Consider the following 26,040-nt stretch of genomic DNA (forward strand, 5'->3'; position numbering starts at 1 on the left):
TTTAAAAAAAAAAAGACCAGTCAAGAAGCAGGACCCTGGAGAGCTCTCAGTGGACCCTGCTAGCTGAATTTGGGGAGGCGTTGTCTCAGCCACAGCTTCGAGTCATCTAAAGTCTTAAAGCAGCTAGCAGGGCTTGACATCCCAGCCAGGATTGTGAAGGAAGGTCAGTAAGGGATGTGAACTAGGGAAAGTCCCAAGAAGAAGACCTAGAGAGCCAAATTTGGCACCGGGACTGAGACTCCCCATCCTGGGACAAAGAGTTGTTTCCCCAGGAACCATCAGGTAGCTAAAAACTATCAGCATGATGCCAAACATGCTACAAGAATTTGCTGAAATGGCGCAGTTGACAAATAGCCTGAGAGGCAATTCAAAACAAAATTTTATGGGAAAGTGGGATAGAGATAAGATATATGTTCAAAAATACAGTAAAGGTTCGCTATCTATGCTAGCATTCGATTGACGTTGGAGAGAGACTGAGCTGAGAAATAAGACCAAGGGTACATATTGATATAGGAATGTATTAGATAAAATGTAAAGAAATATACAATAATAAGAGTACATTCATTTGTAAAAAAGGAATATACAACGGGATAGACAGGAAGTCCAAAGTGTTGGTACATATATGATTTTGGAATAATTTTTTGTCCTTGTTTCTTTTCTTTAGGTATATAAACTTTGTATATAAACTTTGTATACATGCTGAAATTTATAATAAGCCTTGTGATGTAAGATGATAATGCTTACCGATGTAACATAAGAACGTTAATAAATAAATAAAACTCAGAAAAAGAGAGAAAACCAACAGCATGATGTCACTTTACAGATTGCAATAGAAACTCTGCCTTTAACCCGCTCCGTCTTTTCTGTAACCAGACAGAACTTTCCGAGAAGCTCTCTATCAAATGTGGGAAGGCTGTGTGTCATTGCATTAAATTTAAATACATTTAAATTTAAATGTTGCTCTAATATAGTCATTTTAAGTTTTTTTATATATATAATGTACATCAAAGCCTCCACGCCCGCCAGATTTTATATGCATGAGAAAGAAAAAGGATTGATGCTTCTCTTTTGCTGCAAAGCCTTCTTTGAATTTGAGCAGAAAGCACAATGGAGCAGCTGACGGGACTTAGCCAGGTGGCTTTAAACCTCACCTGAATTTACAGGGTTTTTTAATTATTAAATGTGACATGTTCGACAACAGTGGGCTTAAAGGATGGAAGGGAAGATAATTCAGTTAGTTCATAATGGAATTAATTGTACAGTGATTGCTCACACCTGCTGGGATCTTTTCTTTCTTTCTTTTTCAGACGGCATCTTTTAAAACAAAATTAAAAAATCTAAAAAGAATAACCAACATTTGCTAAGAGTATTTACATGTTATACCCTTTGACAAATGTCAAGGACATGCAGGAAACAGGTTTTCAGAATTTCTGATGGACTGGAGCACTTCCATTTGATTAATTTCTTGGCAAAGCTATGGTATTGCATTAGATAACTGGACAGAACGCTGCAGTAGCAACCGAGCAGATCTTTCCAAGCCGAACCAAAACATTTCTCTGAAAAGCTTTCTGAGATTTTTCTTCCCCAACCCCCACCACACGTACAAAAGCAGAAAAAGAAGGCTTCTTTGCAAAATTGTCTCCAAATATTTCTTGAGGTTGACCATCATTCCCCCCACACACACACACTCTAGAACAACTCAAGATTTCCATATCATTGCAGAGGATGAGAAGAGGTATAATGAATATAGTAATATTGTGCAATTTTATTTTCACGAATACATGCATTTTTGTTCACCCTTCCCAGCACCATATTCTTCCTTTTTACACATTGTTTCAGCATTGTAAAATTCAGAGAAGCGTGACTTTAAAAGGAAGGCTGTGCGTCAGTTTGCAAATTGTCTTCGGAAGTGCAAATTAGGTACTGTAAGTTTGCCTTAAAATGTGACATGAACCACCATCTCCCCCATCTCCTACTATCTATCAGGTGGCCCAGATGGAGGAGAATTTTGTTCCATCTGCATTTTTAAAGGAAGCTGCCTAATTCGTACCACCTGGACTATTGCATAAGATCAGAAGGCGGATAGCTTTCAGAACACACACTTCTTTGAATTTTGTGGTGCAGCTTTCAGGCTTTCGTTCTCACTAAGGCATTTTAGATTTCAAAAAGTTTTAGTGGCCAATGGTAACTGCAGGGGAAACAGCTTGAATATTTCAGAGTTTGTGATGGGTTTATCATTGTCATTACTCTGTTTTAAAAGTTTTATATCTCTTGTATTATTATTATTATTATTATTATTATTATTATTATTATTATTCTAAATTGTAAGTCACCTAGGGGCACTTTTCTGTGTTATGTGACAAAATAAGTCTAATCTAAAAAAATGCATTTGTTACACACACTCCAATCTCTGAACAGTGAGAGACATATACCTTAGGTTCAGTTTCCTTGGAATGAAGGTCACAGAAAACCGTGGTATCTTTTTGATAAATGATTTTATTTATGCACAAGCTGAGCAGAAGATAGCAGGGTTCATAGCATTAACACATCTTGCTCCTTCACTGGGTTTCCAGGGAGGCCCTCAAAGCCATAGCTTTGGACTCAACACAGAGAGCAAGTCCAGCCTCTGTGTTTTCCTAGATCTCAGCACCTAACCCAGACTAGCCACTAGCCTTTGGTTCTCCTACCTCTGGGATGGTGTGGCTTCCAGCCAGGTGAGAGGAGAAAGCCTTAGCCCTTCTTCTAGAGGCATCACTGATCAGTTGTTCCTATCAGTACTCGGCCAACTCTTTAGACATGTAAAAAGGATGCTCGCGGAGTAGATGGGAATGAAGAGGAGAAAATATTTCTCCCCTTCACCCGACAGAAGCTTTTTCTTTTGTTGACGGTGGAGAATGAGGAAAAGGGGAGAAAGACTTTCTCCTTTTCACTCCTTTCTCATCTCAGAACAGCAGCGGAAGCAGAACCTTCGAACTGGGACAAGCTGTGAGGGAATAGGAGTGGAGAATGGGGGAGTTTGGAACCAACTGTAGAGCAGGGCAGATCTACTATGAAACTAGGTAAAGGTAAAGGGACCCCTGACCATTAGGTCCAGTCGTGGCCGACTCTGGGGTTGCGGCGCTCATCTCGCTTTATTGGCCAAGGGAGCCGGCGTACAGCTTCCGGGTCGTGGCCAGCATGACTAAGCCGCTTCTGGCGAACCAGAGCAGCGCACGGAAACGCCGTTTACCTTCCCGCCAGAGTGGTACCTATTTATCTACTTGCACTTTGACGTGCTTTTGAACTGCTAGCTTGGCAGGAGCAGGGACCGAGCAACAGGAGCTCACCCCGTCACGGGGATTCGAACCGCCGACCTTCTAATCAGCAAGTCCTAGGCTCTGCAGTTTAACCCACAGCGCCACCTGCATCCCACTATGAAACTAATGAAGCTTAAATTTCAGGGCCCCTAATCCCGGAGGGGCCCCGGAATTTACTTTAGTCCACATTACTTAAATTTGTCTAGTCAGAAGACACAATTCTATTATTATTATTATTATTATTATTATTATTATTATTTTGTATATATTTCAACAATCCCAATGGTTGAGAGTCAGTAGCACAGATGTAGTAAAGCTGTGATGATCTGCTGTGGAACAAACCCATTGAAGAAGATAACAGTGGTTACCCAGACCTCATTGCTGCTTGCAAAGGGGCCCCATAGCAGTTTAAGCCCCCAAAATGTAGGCAGGAAGGAGCTTGAGAATGGAGTGGTAAGGTGGGTAGACAGGGATGCAGAGTTGAAGGCCAGGTGAGGGGGCCAGGTGAGTTGAAGGAGCAGTAAGGAGACGGGGTGGGAGATGTGAGGAAGAATAGTAATACTGACTTCCTTGCAGGATCAATATAAGGACTGCAGCTAGGTAACACATGTGGCATGTTTTGAATACGGAAAGCACTTTGGGTACAAATGGCAGCATCCAACCAATGCATTCTATCATAGCATCATGGAATTGTAGAGTTGGAAGAGACCAAGAGGATCAGTGATAGAAAAAGAGGTGCCTGAACTCACCGTGATCGCCTCCCTTGTTCTCTTATAATGGCAATGGTGCCCACCTAAGAGATGCCAGAAATGAGTTCCAGGGAGTGCTGGTTGGGGGGGGGGGAGCCCTGCCCATGATCATCTAATCCAACCCCCTTGCAAGGCAGGAATCTTTTGCCCAGTGTGGGGCTTGAACCCACAACCGTGAGATTAAAAGTTTCATTCTCTACCAGCTGAGCTATCCCAGGTGTAAGGATTTACACTTAAGCAAATGGAACTCTCCTCCCACAAACACAACACACACACACACACACACACACACACGTGCCCTGAACCCTCCCCATATATGTTCACGGGGCGGATTGGAGGAACCCCTAGAACAAATTTAGAAGGGACACGGAGGCAGGAGGGGGTAAATTCTGTTGCCCGAGCATAAATCCTGGTGCTGATGGAACATGTCAGTTGGAGACCACCCAAAGTGATATACTCACTGTTACTAAAAAGACTTGAACACCACACTCTTTTTCTCTCTGTTTAGCTCTGTAATGCTTAATTACTATTTGTTACTTTTTTTAATAATAAAAAAAGGAAATCACATCTGTAGAGGAGAAACGTCTAAGCCAAGTCAATGCCTTGGTTACTGAATGCCTTGAGTTGCCTTGGCTTCTACCCATATTCAGGGCTTGTTGTTCACACTGGTGGTATTTGTTCCCTCTCCTTTGTCTTCCCTTCTTACATTGCTTCCACTCCCCCTTTGAATATTATTCCAAAAATACACCCTCGCAACAAAAGCAACTCTAGGAACCCATCCCAGTTATAAAAGGAGCCGTCGGCTTCCGCATTCAGTACTCAGAGGAAGTGGGTAGATATAATCCCTGGAGGGGGGGAATGAATGCATTCTGCATGTTTAACTGAACACAGATTTTCGGCTTTACTCCAAGGCAACAACTGAACTTTAAGGGTGCCAAGGCAGCTCTAGGAGAGTCTCTTGAGTTGGCATTTATAATCGCTAGGAACATAAGTCTTATACAGAGTTAGACCAGTGTGTGTGTTTGGAATGAGACTATTAAGTCCAGAATCACCTAACTGCAGTGGAGACTGGCCTGCTAGGGCTCGTGTCAGGGACTGGCTGGATGAGGAGGAGTGGTTGGCACTGCCCACCCCAGGGATGACACAGAGGAAGACGACTTAGACCCAGGACAGTGGTGGTGGTATATGGGGGAGTAGTTTGCAGAAGAGACAAACTGGGAGGTACTAGAAGCAGGAGATTTGAGTGAACACAGTGGTGGGTGGTGAACAGAAGAAGGAAGACATTCCGGGACAGGGCAGGATGCTGAGTCTCAATGTGAGTACAGACTCTGACAGAGAGGAGGCAGAAGCCGCTTTTTTTACTCAGCAACTGGACAGTTCCATTCCAACTAGCTCTCCTCCTCCACTAACCCCAGAACATGAAGAGTCCTGCACATTGCTGAGCAAAAAGCCAGACAGGCCCAGAGAGGAAGCGTCTCAAGCCCCTTTTCCTGACTTGTAGATGACCTGCATTCTCCTGACAACTCCTTGACAGCTAGCTTGGGTGCTGCCCCACCAACCTCAGTCTGTCCTTCACTAACAGCCTGGATAGCTCGGTTGGTTATAGTCTAGTGCTGAGAACACCAAGGTTGCAGGTTTGATTCCTCTATGGGACAGCTGCGTACTCCTGCATTGCAGGAGTTGGACTAGATCAGGCATCCCCAAACTCGGCACTCCAGATGTTTTGGGACTACAACTCCCATCTTCCCTAGCTAACAGGACCAGTGGTCAGGGGTGATGGGAATTGTAGTCCCAAAACATCTGGAGGGCCAAGTTTGGGGGTGCCTGGAATAGATGATCGTCAGGGTCCCTTTACAATTCAGTGATTCTATGAACCCTCACCCGTCAACCTTCTAGCTTGCATCCAGTTGAAGAGGTGGTCCTGGCTGTCACCTTCCACCTCCTTAGCCTCAGTGTTGCCATTACAGAAGGAAGATGGGGTTTCCTCCCCCTATTACTCTGCATTCAGCCAATCCATGGCATATGTTGACATTTATGGTATTTCTATTCAAATAGGAATCCAGGAGGCTACCTTACACCGACTCAGACACTTGGTCCATGTTGCTCAGTATCATCCACACTGACTGGTAACCTCTGTCCAGGGCATCAAACAGGGGACACTGTCAGCCAGCCCCGCTTGCTGGGGATCAGTGGGTTTAATAGGATCTACATTTTTATTTATGATGATTTGTTAAATTTCTATATCACCCTTCACCAGATGATCATAGGGCTTCTTACAATATAAAAGCACAAAAAGGCAGAGTAACAAACAAAGGCAATAATCTCCCCCTCCTTCCCACAGTTTAAAAGGCCATGGATGGTTTAATTAGCCAATGGGTAGGCAAACAAACAGGGACGCAGGTGGTGCTGTGGGTTAAACCACAGAGCCTAGGGCTTGCCGATCAGAAGGTCAGCAGTTCGAATCCCCGCGACGAGGTGAGCTCCCGTTGCTCGGTCCCTGCTCCTGCCAACCTAGCAGTTCGAAAGCAAGTGCAAGTAGATAAATAGGTACCGCTCCGGCAGGAAGGTAAACGGCGTTTCCGTGTGCTGCTCTGGTTCTCCAGAAGTGGCTTAGTCCTGCTGGCCACATAACCCAGAAGCTGTACGCCGGCTCCCTCGGCCAATAAAGCTAGATGACCGCTGCAACCCCAGAGTCGGTCACTACTAGACCTAATGGTCAGGGGTCCCTTTACCTTTACCTAGGCAAACTAAGGCCCAGGGGCCAGATCTGGCCCAATCGCCTTCTAAATCCGGCCCGTGGATGGTCCGGGAATCAGCGTGTTTTTACATGAGTAGATTGTGTTCTTTTATTTAAAATACATCTCTGGGTTATTTGTGGGGCATAGGAATGCGTTTATTATTATTATTATTATTATTATTATTATTATTATTATTATTATCAAAATATTGTCTGGCTCCCCACAAGGTCTGAGGGACAGTGGACCAGCCCCCTGCTGAAAAAGTTTGCTGACCCCTAAATTAGCCAAAGGCCTGGGAGAAGAGGAATGTTTTTGCCTGGCACCTAAAAATACATAAGGAAGGTGCCAGGCGAGCCTCCCTGGGGAGAGCATTCCACAAATGTGGAGCCACTTCAGAAGGTTAAGCTTCTCTCCCAGCCTCACCTGGAAGTGCCAGGGACTGAACCTGAGACCTTCTGCATACAAAGCAAATGAATGAATGAATTTATTATTTCGGTCACAGACCAGTTCCAGCCCACATACAATATCAAGGAAGTCATAAAACACGACAGGGATACATTTGAATTTGCAATTAGGTATAACAGGGGCAATACAGATGTAGCAACAGTTTAAAAATATATATAAATTAAAACTTAGTCACTAAAATATAACCTAAAATTAACCTTTAAGGCCTTAATCATTATGATAGCACAGCTTGTTCCCTAAGTTTTATGGCAATCGCACAGAATTTGGCTACCCTTAATGTGATCTCAGGATCCTTGTCCTCTACCAGGGATTTTAGACATTGAAGTTCGGATTCATTTGGAGATTTTTGCATAGCAGGGGTAATAAATACCGAGCGTATATTCCCGTAGAAACGGCAGCATAACAAGGCATGAGAGACAGTTTCTACCTCCATCAAGCTGCAGGGGCAGACTCGTTCTGCGTATGGTTTACCCTCGAATCTGCCTTGCAATAAGGCAGATGGCAGCACGTTGAATCTTGCGAGGGTAAATGACCATCTGTATTTAGGTACAGTGGTACCTCGGGTTACATACGCTTCTGGTTATATACGCTTCAGGTTACAGAGTCCGCTAACTCAGAAAAATTACCTTGGGTTAAGAACTTTGCTTCAGGATGAGAACAGAAATCGTGCTCCGGCAACGTGGCGGCAGCAGGAGGCCCCATTAGCTAAAGTGGTGCTTCAGGTTAAGAACAGTTTCAGGTTAAGAACAGACCTCTGGAATGAATTAAGTACTTAACCCGAGGTACCACTGTATTTGTAATTTTGACAAATAATTTGCTGGGGTAAATCCTCTCCCATTATCTTTTATTGCTGGGTGTTTATTCATCTCGCTCACGTGGCATTGCAGTTCCACACCCCAAATTCGTTGGCGGATTATTGCTCTAGCTTTTTTCGTATACAGCTATCAGGGCCTGTGGGGAAAACCCCAAGCCTCTTAGCTTTTCATGCAGTGTAGCTTTCCATTTGGATTGGTAGGAATCCAGTAGGGTTAAGGGTGCCAACCCGACAGGGAAAAAGATAAGTTTCAACCAACAAAACAAATGCTGTACTGCCAAGCTAAGGCCTTTCCCCCAGGAATTATTTCTAAATGTGCATGTATATATACAAATAATCAGATGTAAATTTGATGCAGATTTCCACCTTGTTTTATGCTAGCTAATTTCCCTTCCTTGGCAATGCATAAATGACCGCCCTGCTGACCACACACGGGGGCTGTGCACATGTGGCCCAGGAACCACCCTCAAAGATGATGAACTACCCTATTATGGGTGTCACAGCAAAATGTCACACAACCATCGCATTGATCAAGGCCTCGCTTGACTCTGGAACTTCCCTTGGTTATCTCATCTGCAGCAGGGTGGGTTGAGAAAATCCCAAGCATGCTTTGCAGCATAGAAAAATACTAAAAGTGAATCAATAATGAGGTTGAGGAGGGGAGGGGAGTGGGGAAGACAAATTGCATTATCGTGCCACAGTGTAATAAAAAAAGCTCCCTTATTTCTAATCTGAAATACAGTATATTCAGCACTTGCAGATCTATTTATAGAAGGAAGCCCTTTCCCTACGGGAAATCTCACCAGCTTCATACTAAAGACAAAATAAAAATATTGCTCATATAGAAATAGGTGCCTACACTGATTCAGCAAGTGCTGGTTTCTAAACGGCTTTCCCATCAAACTGCAATTCCCCCACCCAGTTGGCTTTTCAAGGAAACAACCTTCTTCCAGATTCTGGATTGTGTCAGATTCTTCCCCACTCCAAACCCACTTTTGCTGGAGATGAAACCATTTCCAGTGTACTTTCGCAACGTTGGTAGCTTCATTTTCATATTTCTAATATGCCAGGCAAATAAATAAGTCATATAATTGCTCATTATCTCTCAGCCTTACACTTTTGAATTGGATTAGTGTGGGTACAACTGACACTGATTATCTCTGACAGGAAGTTATTTAATCCCTTTGGGTGGGTTTATATATATATATATATATATATATATATATATATATATATGCCACAATTATTACAGCACAGTGCATCTCTCAGCATTGGTTCACTTAGGAGCAATTATTTAAAGTCTCGTTTAGCAAAGCATGTCACCAGTACCGCTGAGATGCAGAAGAGAGGCATAAAGAAACTTTGGGTGATCTATAAAGCAAGCAGGGGTTGGGAACCACTGGCCTATGGGCCAAATCTGGGTCCCAATTTGGCTTGCAAGGCTGTTTCCCCCAAACTATGCCTACCAGTCCCCCACACCTGACATGATATGGCGCAGGTAGATGTATGTCTGGAATGGCTGTATGGCCAACTCCATGACGGAGCTCAGCCCATTCGCTGATGTCATTGTGATGTCAGGTGATTGTCAAGTTGCATGTCAAATTTCCTCATGAGGGGTAGGAAGAAGAAGAGTTTGGATTTGATATCCCGCTTTATCACTACCCTAAGGAGTCTCCAAGCGGCTAACATTCTGCTTTCCTTTCCTTCCCCACAACAAACACTCTGTGAGGTGAGTGGGGCTGAGAGACTTCAGAGAAGTGTGACTAGCCCAAGGTCACCCAGCAGCTGCATGTGGAGGAGCGGAGACGCGAACCCGGTTCCCCAGATTACGAGTCTACCGCTCTTAACCACTACACCACACTGGCTCTCCAACCCGTACTTGGGTCTGGAGTTGCTATAATGCTTGAAAGCGGGTGAGGAATCTCAGGTCAAACATAGCCTCTAAGACCTGTATCCACCCTAAGGACTTTCCTCAGGCCGCACTCTATCACTGCTCCTGCTCCACGCCCTCACTGAGTGCTGAGAGTTGTTATCCCCCTCCCAGAGCTATAATTTCAAGAGTTCTGAAAAGGGATTGTGAATTAGACCGCTCAGAGAATTGTAGCTCTGCGAGGGGAAGACAGGCCTCCTAACAACTCTCAGCACCCTTAACAAAATACACTTCCTATAATCCTTTGGGAGACGCCATGGATGTTTAAAGTGATTTATAGGGTAGATTTGGCCCTGTTTTCAGTGCTGAACTAAGATTCATCTGGTTTCTGTGCATGAACCAGGAAGCAAACAGGTGGCAATAAAGGGTCTTCATCCCTGATGGAACTCATATAAAGGTAAAAAGGTAAAGGGACCCCTGGCCATTAGGCCCAGTCGTGACCGACTCTGGGGTTGCGGCGCTCATCTCGCTTTATTGACTGAGGGAGCCGGCGTACAGCTTCCGGGTCATGTGGCCAGCATGACTAAGCCGCTTCTGGCGAACCAGAGCAGCGCACGGAAACACTGTTTACCTTCCCACCAGAGCAGTACCTATTTATCTACTTGCACTTTGATGTGCTTTCGAACTGCTAGGTTGGCAGGAGCAGGGACCGAGCAACGGGAGCTCACCCGTCGCAGGGATTCAAACCACCGACCTTCTGATCGGCAAGTCCTAGGCTCTGTGGTTTAACCCACAGCGCCACCCGCATCCTCATATAGGGAGTATTTCATATGGAGGGGCTACATTATACAGTTGATCACTCCATGTAATCCCTGCTAGTTTGTGATCCCACAAGCAGTCCTGCACACACACACACACAGGTGATCAAGACAGAGGAGGGCACTGAGCAGATAAACCCAGCCCCCAAACCCAACACATTAGAGACCCCTTGCTTGTGAATATTTCACATAAGATATTTAGTCTTTGTTGAAGTTGCCTCTCACTATTCGTTTTCCATTAAGAGTCAAAACTGTCTGGCACTCACGGAATGCAACGTGAGGCCTTTAAAATTGCAGCCTTGTCTTCTAAAACCAGACTGAGAAAAGGATCTTGGCTTTATAATAAATTGCTTTGTTTATTCATCCCCGTTATTAAGTTACATTTTGCCTTTGGTAGCTGCAGATATTTCAAGATTATTATTGCTTACCTACTCAGTAATTTGTCTGTACTAAATGCCTTTTCTGGGCATTTTCTAGGCAATTGTGTCTTCTTCTTTTTGCAATGGAATTCGCTAACAGTTGCAGTCATTTAGGACTGTGTAGCTGTTAGCTGATTCCATTGCAAAGAGCCATATTTCTAAAATATGATGCCAATTTTATGCTGCTATTGTTCTCAATGGTTATGTGCAGCTAAGGGGTTGTCTGTGCACCTGCATGTGAAAACATGCACAAAGCCAGAACAACCCCCACACCCACCCCAAAAAATCCCCCAAAGCTACATCTCTGGAATAGACAGACATAATTTAATAATGAGCAAGAGGAAAAAGAAAAATAATTTTGAAGAGCAGAGTTCCAACAAGTACTTTACATATAGGGAATATTGAATCATGTATCCTCCCACACAGAGAGACACCACAGACACCTGCAGCGCAGTCAAAAGGTGGGGAAATGGCTGGTGGAGGAAGAAAAGGAGAAGTAGGCAGCAACCTCTATAAAGAGCAGTACGAGGTTCTTTGCAAGAGGGCTTTCAAATAGCCCCTTGTTGTACTTTGGCTTCATTTTCATGTTCCCTGCAGAACATCCATGTGTATACAGCCAAACTGAGCAGGACTGAACCCTCTGCTCACTGAGGTGTCCTGGATTGGATCTGGGGGCATGCACTGCCTTAGCAGTTAGCAGCCAAGCTTTAGGGCTTGAGTCATCAGCACCCTGTTTTCCAGTTTATGGTGGTGAAAACATGCCAGATAGTTGTAGTCAACAGGTCTATGCCTTCCTCCCGTATCCCCACCCAGCCCATCTTCTCTGTACTGTGCTAGTTATGTGTGGTCTGGAGTCATTCTGAAGTATCATCTCTATTTTAGAAAATTAAATGAATTGAGCACGGTCTGGTGAATTTATTGGCAGTGGCGGCGGCTGTGTTTATGCTTCTGGAAACTGGTAAATTAGCTAAGCCATGGTTACCTTTGCAAGACTCAGTCTGGTTTTAACACTGATGTGTACTTTCAAGGTGCTCATTTCAGAAGCATGTACAAGCACCTACTGATTAGCAGCTCCTTATTGTATTGTATACTGATTAACTAGGCATAATAGAAATAAAATTTCCTGGCTGCAGAACAGCCAACCATTAGCTAAATGGCAAGTGATAGGAGAAGACCTGCTGATTGGTACATATGAATGATGGTCTTATTTAGCCCTAGTTCACTAGATATGGAACCTTCAAGTATTTCTTTCTCTCCCATAATACTATAATTTGGGGCCATCCAGTGAAGCTGAATGTTGGAAAATTCAGGGCGGACAAAAGGAAGGACTTTCTCACACTGTACATAGTTAAACCATAGAATTCGCTGATGATGGTCACCAACCTGGGTGGCTTTAAAAGAGGATTAGACAAATTAAGGGAGGAGAAGGCTCTCAATGACTGTTATGGCTATTCTCAGCCTTCGCTGTTGGTTACCAGTTGCTCCAGGTAGTAGTTGTGATAGCACTGTTGCACTCAGGTCCTGCTTGCAGGCTTCCCACAAGCCACTGTGAGTACAGGATCCTGGCCTAGATGGTCCTTTGGCTTCACTGAGCAAGCCTCTTCTTATTTTCTTGTATATAGAAGCTCAGTGGATAGAAGTTACTGAGGAACAACCACTTGGGAAGGATATTGCTTTTGGGCTTGTCTTTTTCTTTATACTATTTATTAAATTTTCCACTATAACAATCCAATCAAACCATATTAAATATTCCAAATTATATTATTCAATAATCAAACAGTCCAAATATTATACCAAATTATTAAAAAAAAAATGGAGGTATGTTCCCATGTTCTGAGGTCGGGGGGGGGGGGTCCGATCATCTCATACTTCTACTGCTTTCATAATTTTCACGATAGTTCCCATAAATCATTCCGATGTTAATCCTCATTACTTTTCACTTATCAACCAAGCGAGATAAAACAAAACAATATATTCTGTGTGGAAATTATGTCCTGCTTTTGGGCTTGTCAGAGACCTGTGGACAACATGACGTAGGGTCCTTCATCAGAGATTACTTGGGCACCTGTGCTACCTCTGCTATTCTGTGGATGCAAACAATATTTAAACAGAATTTGCTGCAGCAGCAAAGTGATCAGCAGGGCTCAGTCCTTCCTCCAGATCCCTTTTTGGGGCATTAGATGAGTAGAATGGCTGCACATCGAGGCTGGAGGAAGGAGCAGTCTCTGGACAGCATATGCTGGCCTGCCTCAGGCAGCAAAATGTCTTGGAACAGCCCTTGACTTGAGGTGGGACTCCACATGATTGGATGGCTTCCCACATGGCAGTTCAAGGAATGCTTCTTTTAATAAATGCTTCCCCATGTGCAAAGGCCATTAGTGGGATTGTGCCCCAAGCACCAGCATGACCTGAATTTTAGGGTAGCCAGGTGAAAAATTAAACCAGGCTCTTGTACCTTTCCTCCTGCCAACCTAGCAGTTCAAAAGCACGTCAAAGTGCAAGTACATAAATAGGTACCGCTCCAGCGGGAAGGTAAACACGTTTCCGTGCGCTGCTCTGGTTCACCAGAAGCAGCTTAGTCATGCTGGCCACATGACCCGAAAGCTGTACGCTGGTTCCCTTGGCCAATAAAGCGAGATGAGCGCCGCAACCCCAGAGTCAGACACGACTGGACCTAATGGTCAGGGGTCCCTTTACCTTGTACCTTTCATAGTTACGTAGAAGAAGAAACGGCAGCAGGTGTAGCTTGACATGCAAACTAACTAGATTGCTAAACATGGTTGCAATGCAATTTGCATGGCAAGCTACACTTGTTCACATTTCCTCTTCCACAAAACTATGAAAGGTGCAGGAGACTGGTCCTCTTCTTCACCTGGCGACTATACTGAACCAAGTTTGGCTGACCTATGGTGCAGGACCTTCTCCCCAGCGATGGTGCCTGAATGTTGGAACACCCCACCCCACAGCGAAAGTCAGCAGGCCCACCCTATTGCGATCTTTGGGGAAGTAGTGAAAGTCACTTTTCCCCCCAGTGCACAGATATTTAGTTTATTTGTCATGTAAATATTATTTCAGTCTCAGAAGGTGGAATTTAGCATCACACCATTACAAACATTCCCTCTGCATGTATAAGTTTGCCAGACAGAATGACCCCCTCCCCCTCCCATGCACTTTTGTGGGAGTTCACCCAACCTCAAGCCAATTTCAGGGGTGTGAAGGGCATGCGGGGGAAATTCCTGTTGCACAGGTTGTGTTGATGGGGTCTGTCAGGTGAATCCCATCCACTGTGTTTTGATGGGGAAACATGGTGGCTATCATGGAAGGCTTAGAGCATGGGTAGGCAAACTAAGGCCCGGATGCGACCCAATCGCTTTCTAAATCTGGTCCGCAGATGGTCCAGGAATCAGCATGTTTTTACATGAGTAGAATGTGTGCTTTTATTTAAAATGCATCTCTTTGTCTTTTGTGGGGCATAGGAATTCATTCTTTCTCCCCCCGAACAATATATAGTCTGGCCCCCCATAAGGTCTGAGGGACAGTGGAATGGCCCCCTGCTGAAAAAGTTTGCTGACCCCTGGCTTAGAGGGCACACGGGTCAGGGAGCCAGACAGGAAGTTTGTTGCCTTTCTCCAACATGAGCAGGAACAGGAAAACTCTTGACTCTTCGTGCCCCCCATGCAACTAAGTCTAGTGCCACCTAGTGATTAACACGTACGGTTGTGCTATCCACCAAATGCTTGTGGGTTTTCTTTATTATAATGGTGTTGTTTTTGCTTTAACCTTTAGCAATAGAATGGTATCCATTCTTTAAACACCCCCACCCGCCCCAGGTTATGTTTTGTTCTTGTTTTGTTTGTTTGCTTTTGTTTGCTTTTGCAAAGCCGTTAGGTGGGATACAAATGTCAACCATAAAGAAGAAAAATGTGTATTTTTATATATATTAGTAAAGAACTTAAAAGTAAGGGGGATCTGTTTTCCTCACCAGTGCAGAAGGGTTTGAGTGGAAATACAAGGAGCTGCACCAAAGAGAGATGGTTAAACTGCCTTCAACACTAGGACCGGTGCTTGATGTTGATGCTGCGCTGCTGTGGTTTTCATACAGTACTTCCTGTTACGTGTCTGCTTACCTGTTGGTGTTCTATTAGATTTCCAACCTGCTTTAGCTCTGCCTTAATATATATTTTGCTTCTTCAGGGTTTGGTCCCCATCGTGCCTTCGTTTTCTTCTTCTTTTCCCTCAGCTTAAACATTTCACAGCTCTTGTTCTGCCCCTGCTGCTGGATGTGCTCAGTCGGTGATATATGCAGAATTCGATTTTCCCAGGTTTTGAGGTTGCCTTCCCCAAAGCTTTGAAGCAGTGGACACAGTGCATCAGCCTTTGCCAACATGGTGCCCCCCAGATGGTTTTGGACTACAACTCCCATCAGCACCAGCTGATGCCTGGAGGGCACCAGGTTGGTGAAGTACATCAGTGTGTTTGGCTTGATGCTCTCTTGGCAGGCCTGACACCATCCCAGTGAGGAAGGAAAAATCGGTATATATAAATAAAATACAGCCATCACTCAGTTTCACACATTCATTTGTTTACATATACACACATTTAAGATTAAGGCATTCAATGAGGGCTTGGGAAGAATCTGACCCAAAGGCAAAAAGAGTCAGTATTATCTGTAGTGTCCATCATGTATTGAACAGATTTGGAAACCTAGTTTTACTTGGTTCCCATGAGTAACATGCAAGACAAAACGTTAGGTACTAGAAAACAATTGTCTGAATCCAACCCAAAGGTACTAATTTTGGAAATAAGAGAATTTCAGGACCCAGCTAACCAACCAAGGACCTTAAGTAACAGGACCAGTCTCCTTTCTTGTGGATCATGCGAAAGGACTTCAAAAAAAAAAACAAACCAGGCTGTACCTAGAGGTATCCCAGTGACCCTTTACAATCCCTCTGGTTGATTATTGGCAGGTGGGGAAGATGTCCGCCAGAAGCTCAAAGGTTGCATAAGCCCATCCCTTATCTTAACCCTAACACTGCAATCCTATACAGTGCAATCCACCATCTGCCGCCACCACCAGCTCCAAAAATCACCCTCCTCCACCCCATAATGATGGGTGTGTGGGGGGAATGGTCTGTTCAAATCAATGGGATTTCAAGCCTATTTGCTGCACTGAAGGCATAATTTGGTGTGAGGTCCTTCTCTACTGCCACACACAAATACCCCCACAAATCCCCACCCTGTGTAGCGATTAGGCTTAGGAAGAAATGCTGTATGTATTTCAGATGAGACTTTATTTCTTAGCCTAATTGCTGTGGAGGGGGGGAGAGACAGAGGACTGAGGAGGAGAGATGCTCTCCAAACTGCATGAGGCCTTCAGGCTGCAATCCTAAACACACTTGCCTGAGGACTCAATGAATCTTACATCAAAGAAGGCATGCGTAGGATTGCACTGTGAACTTCTGCTTTGTGATATAGACAGCAGATCTTGTTGGAAGTTAAAATGCTTGAATAAATCACATGCTAATTTTGCATCTTGTATGTATCCAAACTAGGGATGGGAGAGAAATTCAATCTAAATGCAAACCTACCTAAATTTGCACTATCTGATGCAATTTGTGAGCAAAAACATAGCCAGCCTTCAGAATTCGCATATCCGAATTTTTCAATGCAGTTCTCTAAGTGATGTGTCTTCTTGTAAAGTGTGCAGGAAAATGCATATATATATATATATATATATATATATATATATATGTAAAAATTAACAAATAAAAATACATTGCTTTGCAAAAAAAAAGGTGTGCATGAGGCAAAACTGCATACAAAAATGAGCATATCGGGAGAAATTCAGCATTAAAATGCTGATGAATTTTCGGGAGGACTTCTAAAAAATAAAACTTTGCAAAATGACGGGGAAAGGTGGAGAAATGAACTTAAGATAAGAAGAATGAGAAACTGGGAGAAACCCAAATGGACAGATTCACCCATCCCTAATCCAAGACATACTAGCAAATCCTATATACCGATATATCCAAATATATGGATACCGCCCGCTTGCTGCCTGCTTATGTGCAGGGCTTTTAGCTAGGTGACCACGCAGATGTCTGTTTTGACCCATTTCCTAGCCATGGTTTGTCCTCTATTCATACTGCAGGGTACGAAATTCCTGGGTGCCAACCTGCCTATGGCAACCTAGAATTCTCCAGGGCAGGCTCGCAAAATCTTCACCTACCCTCTGGGAAAGGTAATTAAACAGCGATGTTTTGTCAAGTTGATGTTTTCTCTTATAACTTTCTGCTGTTGCTTGTTTTTTTGTTTTTTTGTTTTGTTTTTTTTAACTCCTCTCTTCCCCTGCCAGCCATTTGCCAGCCGCTCAGATAAAAGATGCAGCGTTTTGGAAATTAGGGACCCGACAACAGCTCCGCTTGAATGTACTCGCCACAGATTTCATGGCAGCACATTGCAGTAATTAATACCAGCACACGATACGTGTTGGCAAGAACGTTGCTTCATAGAAAATGTTGCTTCATTAATCTGCAAGATCACAATGGACAGCAGCAGCTCCATGTTTGGGTTGCTCTTGCGAAAGACACCCTCCATGTAGTTGTGGCTGGTGCTCAGTGAGATTAGTAGGATGATGGAAGCAGGAGGCCTAGCAGTAGATGGAACCAAATCCAGCTCCTTCTAGCTTTGTCTTCCTCCCTGCTTCCAACCAGGGCAATATTGAGATCATGGCCACATTCACACCATACATTTAAAGCAACTATGGTAGCACTTTAGTCCTGGCTTCCCTAGAAGAATTCTGGGTGCCTAGAGAAACCCCCATTCCCTTCACAGTTGCAATTCTGTGGGACAGCCATTGTGGCCTAGTGGTTAGAGTGCTGGACTGTGACCTGGGAGACCAGGAATCGACCTACTGCTCAGCTGTGAAGCTCAATGGATGACCTTGGATCTGTCACTGCCTCTCAGTCTAACCTACCTCACAGGGTTGTCATGAGAATGAAATGGGAAGTATGAATAGCACCTCAAGTCCCACGGAGGAAGGAAGGGATATAAAGGTAATACGTCATAATAAATAATAACTCGCAGAGTTTCCTGGGGAAAGGGATTGATTGTTAAACCACTCTGGGTATTTGTCGCTCTGGAAAAGGAATCAGAGTCTCTTAAAAGTTATTAAAAGTGTGGGAGCAGTCTTACCCCACCCGTCAGTTGGGAACCATAGCATTGAAAATAAGCACTTCTCAATATCACTGCTGTTGGACTCAAGCCATCTCTTCATAACCAGAGGTTGGTTGGATGGCTTGCTTTGTTCTTTTTAGCTGTCTGCTTTTTTTTAAAGTGTTTACCTTTAATCTCTGCCTCCTGGAAATTTGGTTCTCTGTGTGGAAAAAGTAGCAACAGAATAGCTCCTTGGTTCCTTCTAGGATTCCATTCTCAGGGAGCTTATACAATAATTCATTTCTTTGGGCAGGTGAGGTGGATGACGACACGCTCCCTGTTTCTGGTGCTCGTCATCAGTGTTGAAAGCTGTGGCCGTTTAACATGTGTCTATCTCTCTAGTTTTCGTTTTCTGGTAAAAGCTTTAGAGGTACAATTCAAAATCAGAAAATGGGAGGGAGGAAAGTTCAACATGCACTCCTTCATTGTATAGCTCCCATCATATTCTGAGAAGGCACATCTTTACCCTTGTCTATATATGTGTGTACATATATATATGACTGTTGCCACTCTTTGCCCTTCCCCCATATTCTACCAAACCCCTTGTCTATTCTTGCACTGCCTGACCCACCCCATACCTTACCCCCGCAACTCACAAACCGCAGAGCATGATGAAGCCTTACTCTTGTATGTCTATGGCAAGAGATATGCCTTATTCTTCTGAACGTAAAATGCTTTAACTGATTTTAACTGTTTTATTGCTATTGTTCTTCTTAGGCTCAAACATGAACATACAAAAGTTTTATTTTTGGTGGGAGCAAGGAAGTTTGTATACACACATCAAAGGCATCTGAGCATTTCACTAAGAGAATTTCTGTTTTTATGTACTGAAATTGGTCTTTCGGAAATACAATACTCCAGCAGGGCAAAAAGGTTAGAGAGTTACTGAGGAAGGGAATAATTTGGGTGTAATATTGTATTGTTGTTACCCATCCTGGGACCTTATGGTGAAGGACGAGTAAGAAATCCAAATAAAAATGATGATGATGATGCCACTCTCTTCCTTTTCCTATCAGATTACCAGAATTAGGCAGCCTGCATCATCTAGTATAATTTGAAGTGAAATACAGAGGCTCAGAAGGCTGATGTTTGACAATCCCAGCTTCCTTACGTGTCCAGCCTATTTTAGATTCCCTTAGTCATTGTTGAATTTGGCAGCAACTCCCCTGTATGTCTTGGTCTGAGCAGAGTAATTTATCTTCCTCCAGCATGCAGCTTCACCTCCCCCAGATATATAACCCTCAGAACTGTCTCTTCAGCAAAACCAGATATCTTGTTAATAAAAACTAGCAATGCATTATGAAGACTCCAGGTCAGGTTAGCAATGGCGTTCTCTCTGTTTAGAAGCCTGTAGCGCTCCAGGCTTTCTTCTCACAATGTTTTATTGCTGGGGGAACATGACTCCTTTCCATGCCATGAAGGCACACAAGGCCACCTAGCCCAGAATCTTGTTCTCAGTGGCCAACCTAATGTCTAGGGGAAGTATTTTTAGGTTCAGAAAAGGGAAGCCAAGGGGATGGAGTGGCTCCACTGTGAGGAAAATTTGCAAGCAAGAGGTGACATGATAGAACACAAAATTATGCATGGCATCAAAACTGTGGCTGAAGAGGGGCTTTTCTCCCTCTCTCGTAACACTACGACTTGTGGACATACTGTGAAGCTGAATATTGGAAGATTTAGGTAAGATAAAAGGAAGTCACTCCCACAGGACGCAATGGTGGCCACAAGCTGGGATGGTTCTTGAAGTGTAGGTACGTTCCCACGAAGCAAGACACAGTGATGACAGCAAGAACCTTTATTTGAACTAACAGAACTGGACAACAGGGGCAAAGCAACTGCTTATATACATTTCTGAAGGCCTGGGCCACTCCCACTCTCAACATGATTGGCTGTCTAAACTCCCAAGCTGCGAATCATAACTCAAGAGTTTAAGGGCCAATGGCAGTGGCCCAAATCCTGAAATGTTCTGTGATTGGATATCATGTATGGAATCAGAACACAGGGGCTCAGAATCCTTAGTCCAGACTCAAGCTCAGGCAAATGCTGACCACTGAATATATAACAGAGGAGTGGTCAAACTCCTGGAGAAGAAGGCTATCGATGGCTACTAGCCACTAGCCTCCACAGTTGCTTCTGAAATACAAGTTACTGGAAAGCACAAGAGGGGAGAGTGCTCTTGTGCCTGGGCCCTGCTTGGGCATTTCCCACAGGCATCTGGTTGGCCACTGTGCGAACAGGATGGTGGACTAGATGGGCCATTGACCAGCAGGCTCTTCTTAGGTACTTATGTTCTTAGAAGTCTCTTGTGAAGTGGGAGGAGACCAAGCTGTAGATCCTCTATGCCAGGCACCCCCAAACTCGGCCCTCCAGCTGTCTTGGAACTACAATTCCCACCATCCCTGACCACTGGTCCTGTTAGCTAGGGATGATGGGAGTTGTAGTCCCAAAACAGCTGGAGGGCCGAGTTTGGGGATGCCTGCTCTATACTCAAGAGGAACGTTACCTGCAGAAAGCCAACCCTTGATCATTATCTCTGCGTTGCTATGCATTCTTTTCAGGATTTAGACGGGAGGAATCTTTTCACTGTTTGCCATTTGCTATTAATGTTAAGGTTTTTTTGAAATGCATTTTCTGAAGCTCTTTTTTTAAAAAAAGAGCAGCAAAGAAATCTATAAAAAAAAACGTGTGCGAATACAGGCCAACAATAGTTCTGTGTATTCTTATATATGCACTTGACTTCATTTCATCTCTGCTTTACTTAACCAAATTACCTATTAGAAGCAAACTGGCTGTAGCATTGTCAGCTGGCCAGGGGTCAGCGGGGTGGAGGAGCTCACCCTGACCTGCTCTTGTGTCTTTAATAGCAGCTGGAGTTGAGGAAACCAGGAGGTCAAACTGCTATTCTCATTAGTTATGACTTGCGGCCAAATTCTACATGCAGGAAGCTGACCCTGGTGGAAGTCTGCTCCAATCAGAAATGGGCACGGAGATAAGCATTTTCACCTCCAAATGTTTCCAGAAGAAGCTGCTATTAAAATCCCAGCTATGGGAGCTGGCTGAAAACTTAGCAGCCTTAGCTAAACGCTGTCCCTTTTTTGCTCAAAGAAACAAAAACCCTTTTGCCCATTCCCTGCTATAGGAACACAGGAAGGTGCCTTATACTGACCACCAGATCTCAGATCTCACCTAATTCACTCCTTTTGAAACAGCCATTCTCCAAAATTTGCAGTTCTCCGAATTTTGCAATGTCATTCTTCAGCCAAGAGAGGTCTACAAAAATGCATATACCATGGTAAACCGTGTGTGTGAATGCATATATTAGGAGAAATAAAATGCAATGGTGCATTATTAGCATTTTTACTGGTTGCCAGTTCATTTCCGGGCTCAATTCAAGGCACTCACATTAGTGTTTAAAGCCCAATATTACACAGTCCCCAAATAGACCCTTCTTCCCTACACATCCTACTGAGAGCTAAGATCAGTGGAGGGAGCTGTCTTGGTTGCTCCACTGCCCTCAGAAGCTCAGGAAGGGTGGCTCAGGAGTGTGCCTTCCCTGTGGCAGCTCCTAAGTTGTGGAACACACTTCCCACAGAGGTGCATTCTAGCACCTTCCTTGTATAGCTTTTCGTGAGTTCTTTGCCCTGGCTTTTGATACTTTCGGTGCATATTTCCGGGACCCACCTTATCTCTGTAATTTTAAGTTGTCTAAAACTGTTGTTAACGTTGTTCTAATATTAATGTTGTGTTTCAATTGTTGTAATTTATTATTTATACCCCGCACATCTGGCTGGGTTTCCCCAGCCACTCTGGGCAGCTTCCAAAAAAATATTAAAATACTGTGATACATCAAACATTAAAAGCTTCCCTAAACAGGGCTGCCTTCAGATGTCTTCTAAAAGTCTGGTAGTTGTTGTTCTCTTTGACATCTGGTGGGAGGGCATTCCACAGGGAGGGCGCCACTACCGAGAAGGCCCTCTGCCTGGTTCCCTGTAACTTGGCTTCTCGCAGTGAGGGAACCGCCAGAAGGCCCTCGGTGCTGGACCTCAGTGTCCGGGCAGAACGATGGGGGTGGAGACGCTCCTTCAGATATACTGGACCGAGGCCGTTTAGGGCTTTAAAGGTCAGCACCAACACTTTGAATTGTGCTCGGAAACGTACTGGGAGTACGTTAAAATACAATAGTCCATTAAATGCTTCCCTAAACAGGGCTGCCTTCAGATGTCTTCTAACAACAACAACAACAGGAAATTGTTTTGCAAAAATGTGTGTATAATGGGAAATATATATATACAAAAATGTGTAAAAGAAATTCTCCTAGAATTGCTGGTGATTTGCAACCTAATGTGGAAATGTGTAGTATTGAACTTAAGATTGGAAATATGAGAAAATTATTTCATTTTTAAAAAAAAAATGTGATTGGGAAAGTGCTGTCCTGTTCATGAGCATCACTGTGCATCTGCACTACTTTTCTTCCACATGGTTGTACGTATATGGAGCTATACAGAGTGGGGGAAGTAATTTGTGTACCCCTTCAGTCCTATGCCTCTTTGCTCCCATTTGAATATGTGCCCGATTTCAGCCGTATCCTGGTTCTTATCTGACTGGCACTGACGCTTAGGCAGGGCTCTTTCCCTATCTGCGATCCTATGACTGGGGTGCAGAGCATCGACCAAGAAACCAACTGCAAGTGAGCATACAACTGTGCTATGACCCCTCAGTATCTGAGGTTCAGCTTTCTGTGCATCATGTTAATATTCCCAAACCCTCCTCATGGGAGGGACGAGAGAGAAAGGACCATTTGTTCAAATGAACTGTGTGGAAGAAAAGAAACCATTTTAGTTTCGCGGCACCTACAGTACACATCAGAATTCCCTCCCATTAAACATTAGAGAAGTACCATCCCTGTTGTCTTTTTGGTGCCTAATAATAATAATAATAATAATAATAATTTTATTATTTATACCCCGCCCATCTGGCTGGGTTTCCCCAGCCACTCTGGGCAGCTTACAACATATCTAAAAACATAATAAAAATATCAATCCTTAATCCTACTGAAGACCTTCCACTTTCAACAAGTCTTTTAATGTAGGGATCTTTCCCAGTCTGCATATCAATAAGTAACTGTTTTTTTACTGCTTGTATATTTGCCATCTTAGACTTCTTTGTGAGCAATGGTGGGATATAAATTTAAACTGTAGCTCATGTAAGCTGTAGATTGTGGGTTTTCCTCTCTAACTAGGGGAATGTATTGCTTTTCCAGCATTTCCTTAAGTCATCGTCACTTTGGCACCTTTGAGTATTTTCTTCAAAACAATCCAACCGTCTTTATAATCCCGCTTCCATTGTGATACTGTTGTTGTTGTTGTTGTCCTTTTTATCACAGGGGTTGAGAACCATTTTATTTTAGACCAATGGCCACATTTCCTTCTGGGCAACTTTCTGGGAGCCCCATGCTAGCGGTGGTTGGGCGGGGCTAGAGACGAAAGTGGGCGGGGCAGAAAATATCAATTTTACCTTTGTGCCATAGGCCAGCTTCTACACACACTTCCACACTGCTCTCTACCCAGAAAACACTGGAGAAGGATATGAAATAGGACTGAGAAGGGGTGTGGCCAAGGAGGGGTGTGGCCTATGGAGAGTCCTGAGACCTAGATAGAGCACCCTTTTCTTAGCATGTTATTAGGTTTAATTATTTTTTTAACCTTATCATACACGTACTTACCACTTAAGAAACCAGTGTCTCATCTGACTAACTGAGAGCTACCAAAAAGCAGCCTGCACAAAGGGACCTAGAATTTATTTGTTTCCATCCTTTTCATTCATTTTAGGCCTTCATGGCTGCTGTTCACTAAAGTTTGCTGAAGTTGATGGTTCTTTGGGCCTAGGTTAGCACAGTGGGGAGGGAGAATCAGTAAAAATCACCTCCCCGCTCCCCTTTCCTTTGGTGGGCGTCTCCTTGTCATCAAAGAGCTTTCCATTTATGGAAGATCTCTTTCCATGAAAAGAAGGGTTCAGTTTTATCCAGCCCCTTGCGTTTTGTGTGCAAAACGTCCCAGATCCATGCACTGTCATTTCCTATCAAGTAACCAGACTGGAGAGACGCGGGTGGCGCTGTGGGTTAAACCACTGAGCCTAGGACTTGCCGATCAGAAGGTTGGCGGTTCGAATCCCTGCGACGGGGTGAGCTCCTGTTGCTCGGTCCCTGCTCCTGCCAACCTAGCAGTTCGAAAGCACGTCAAAGTGCAAGTAGATAAATAGGTACCGCTCTGGTGGGAAGGTAAACGGCGTTTTCGTGCGCTGCTCTGGTTCGCCAGAAGCGGCTTAGTCATGCTGGCCACATGACCAGCTGTACGCCGCCACCCTCGGCCAACAAAGCAAGATGAGCGCTGCAACCCCAGAGTCTGCCACGACTGGACCTAATGGTCAGGGGTCCCTTTACCTTTTAACCAGACTGGAAAAAGACTCCTATACTCAGGATATAGCCAAATGATCAGTGCGTTCTGACAAAAAGAGCCTCCTGCAGGTACCATTTTATCAGAAATTCCTTTCTGCACAGGAATAAGCTTTCAGTGTTGTAGCGCCTACCCTTCTGAATTCTCTCCTGTTCAATGTTAGACAGGTACCATCTCTGTTGTCATTTTGATTCCTACTGAAGACCTTTATCTTTCAACAATACTTTTAAAGTGAAGATCTTTACCAATCTGCAGGAATTGTTTTTTAAATGTTTTGGTCATTTTACTTCTTGTGTGTTTTCCATCCTGGGCTCCTTTGGGAGGAAGCGGGGGGCGGGGGGGGATGAATTGAATAAATAAACAAATGGATAAATTGATAAATAATTGTGGCTGACACAATGGAGAGCCACTGCTAATCCAAAATAGACAGTTCTGAGCTGCTTAAGCCAACATTCTGACTTGGGATAAGTCAGTTTTGTATGTTCCTGAGCGAATTCCAAAAACAAACGTTGGCGGTGATTTACATTTTCCAAATGTCATATAGCAGCAAGCCTGTAATCTTGATCCACAGGACAGCTATAATGACAGCAGTGCTGAATGTGAACAATTAAGAACTATGATTCATTATATTACATTAAAGTAGTATAATTTACGAAGACTGTGACCACTTCTGTCACCAGGACCTCCGTCAAGCTGTTAATCAGATGCAAATCTTTTGTCTTTCCAGCACGTTGCAGGAACAGAAGGGGGAACTTCGCAAGCGTCTCTCCTACACAACTCACAAACTGGAAATGCTTGAAACAGAATTTGATTCTACACGCCAATATCTTGAAGTAGAACTCAGACGTGCTCAGGAAGAACTTGAAAAAGTGACTGAAAAGCTGAGACGGTTAGTTGTTGAATTCACTGACCTTTCCTCAAAAGAAATGTCATATTTCACTTTAGGTAATTTGGAAAATGTTGCAATCTGCTGGAAATGCTGAAGGAGGCCATCAGGAAATGCTAACATTAACTGGCAAATTTCTAAGCAACCAGCTTCAAATTTCTAAGCAACTTCCTTCAGTAAATGGCCATATTTAATCCTCTTTTGGACCTTCAACATGGCCCATGGGCAAAGACCAAAAGTGAGTCTTTGACCCATTTTTGAGATTAGCAGCACAATCATATATATGTCTGCTCAAAAATAAGCCCCATCTAACTTCAT

The 26,040-nt window shown here is 43.9% G+C and overlaps 1 protein-coding gene across 1 annotated transcript in view; it reads left to right on the forward strand.

The window, feature by feature from the left end:
• BEGAIN (brain enriched guanylate kinase associated) overlaps positions 1–26,040 on the forward strand; it is a 180,397-nt gene that overhangs the window by 78,922 nt on the left and 75,435 nt on the right. Inside the window, exons 3-4 of the mRNA XM_080993448.1 lie at positions 17,321–17,410; positions 25,564–25,725. Of these exons, the coding sequence (XP_080849574.1) occupies positions 17,321–17,410; positions 25,564–25,725 (252 nt within the window). The remainder of the gene's footprint in view (positions 1–17,320; positions 17,411–25,563; positions 25,726–26,040) is intronic.

The sequence above is a fragment of the Podarcis pityusensis genome (genome assembly GCF_964106645.2).
Source record: "Podarcis pityusensis genome assembly, chromosome: 1".
Taxonomy (NCBI): domain Eukaryota; kingdom Metazoa; phylum Chordata; class Lepidosauria; order Squamata; family Lacertidae; genus Podarcis; species Podarcis pityusensis.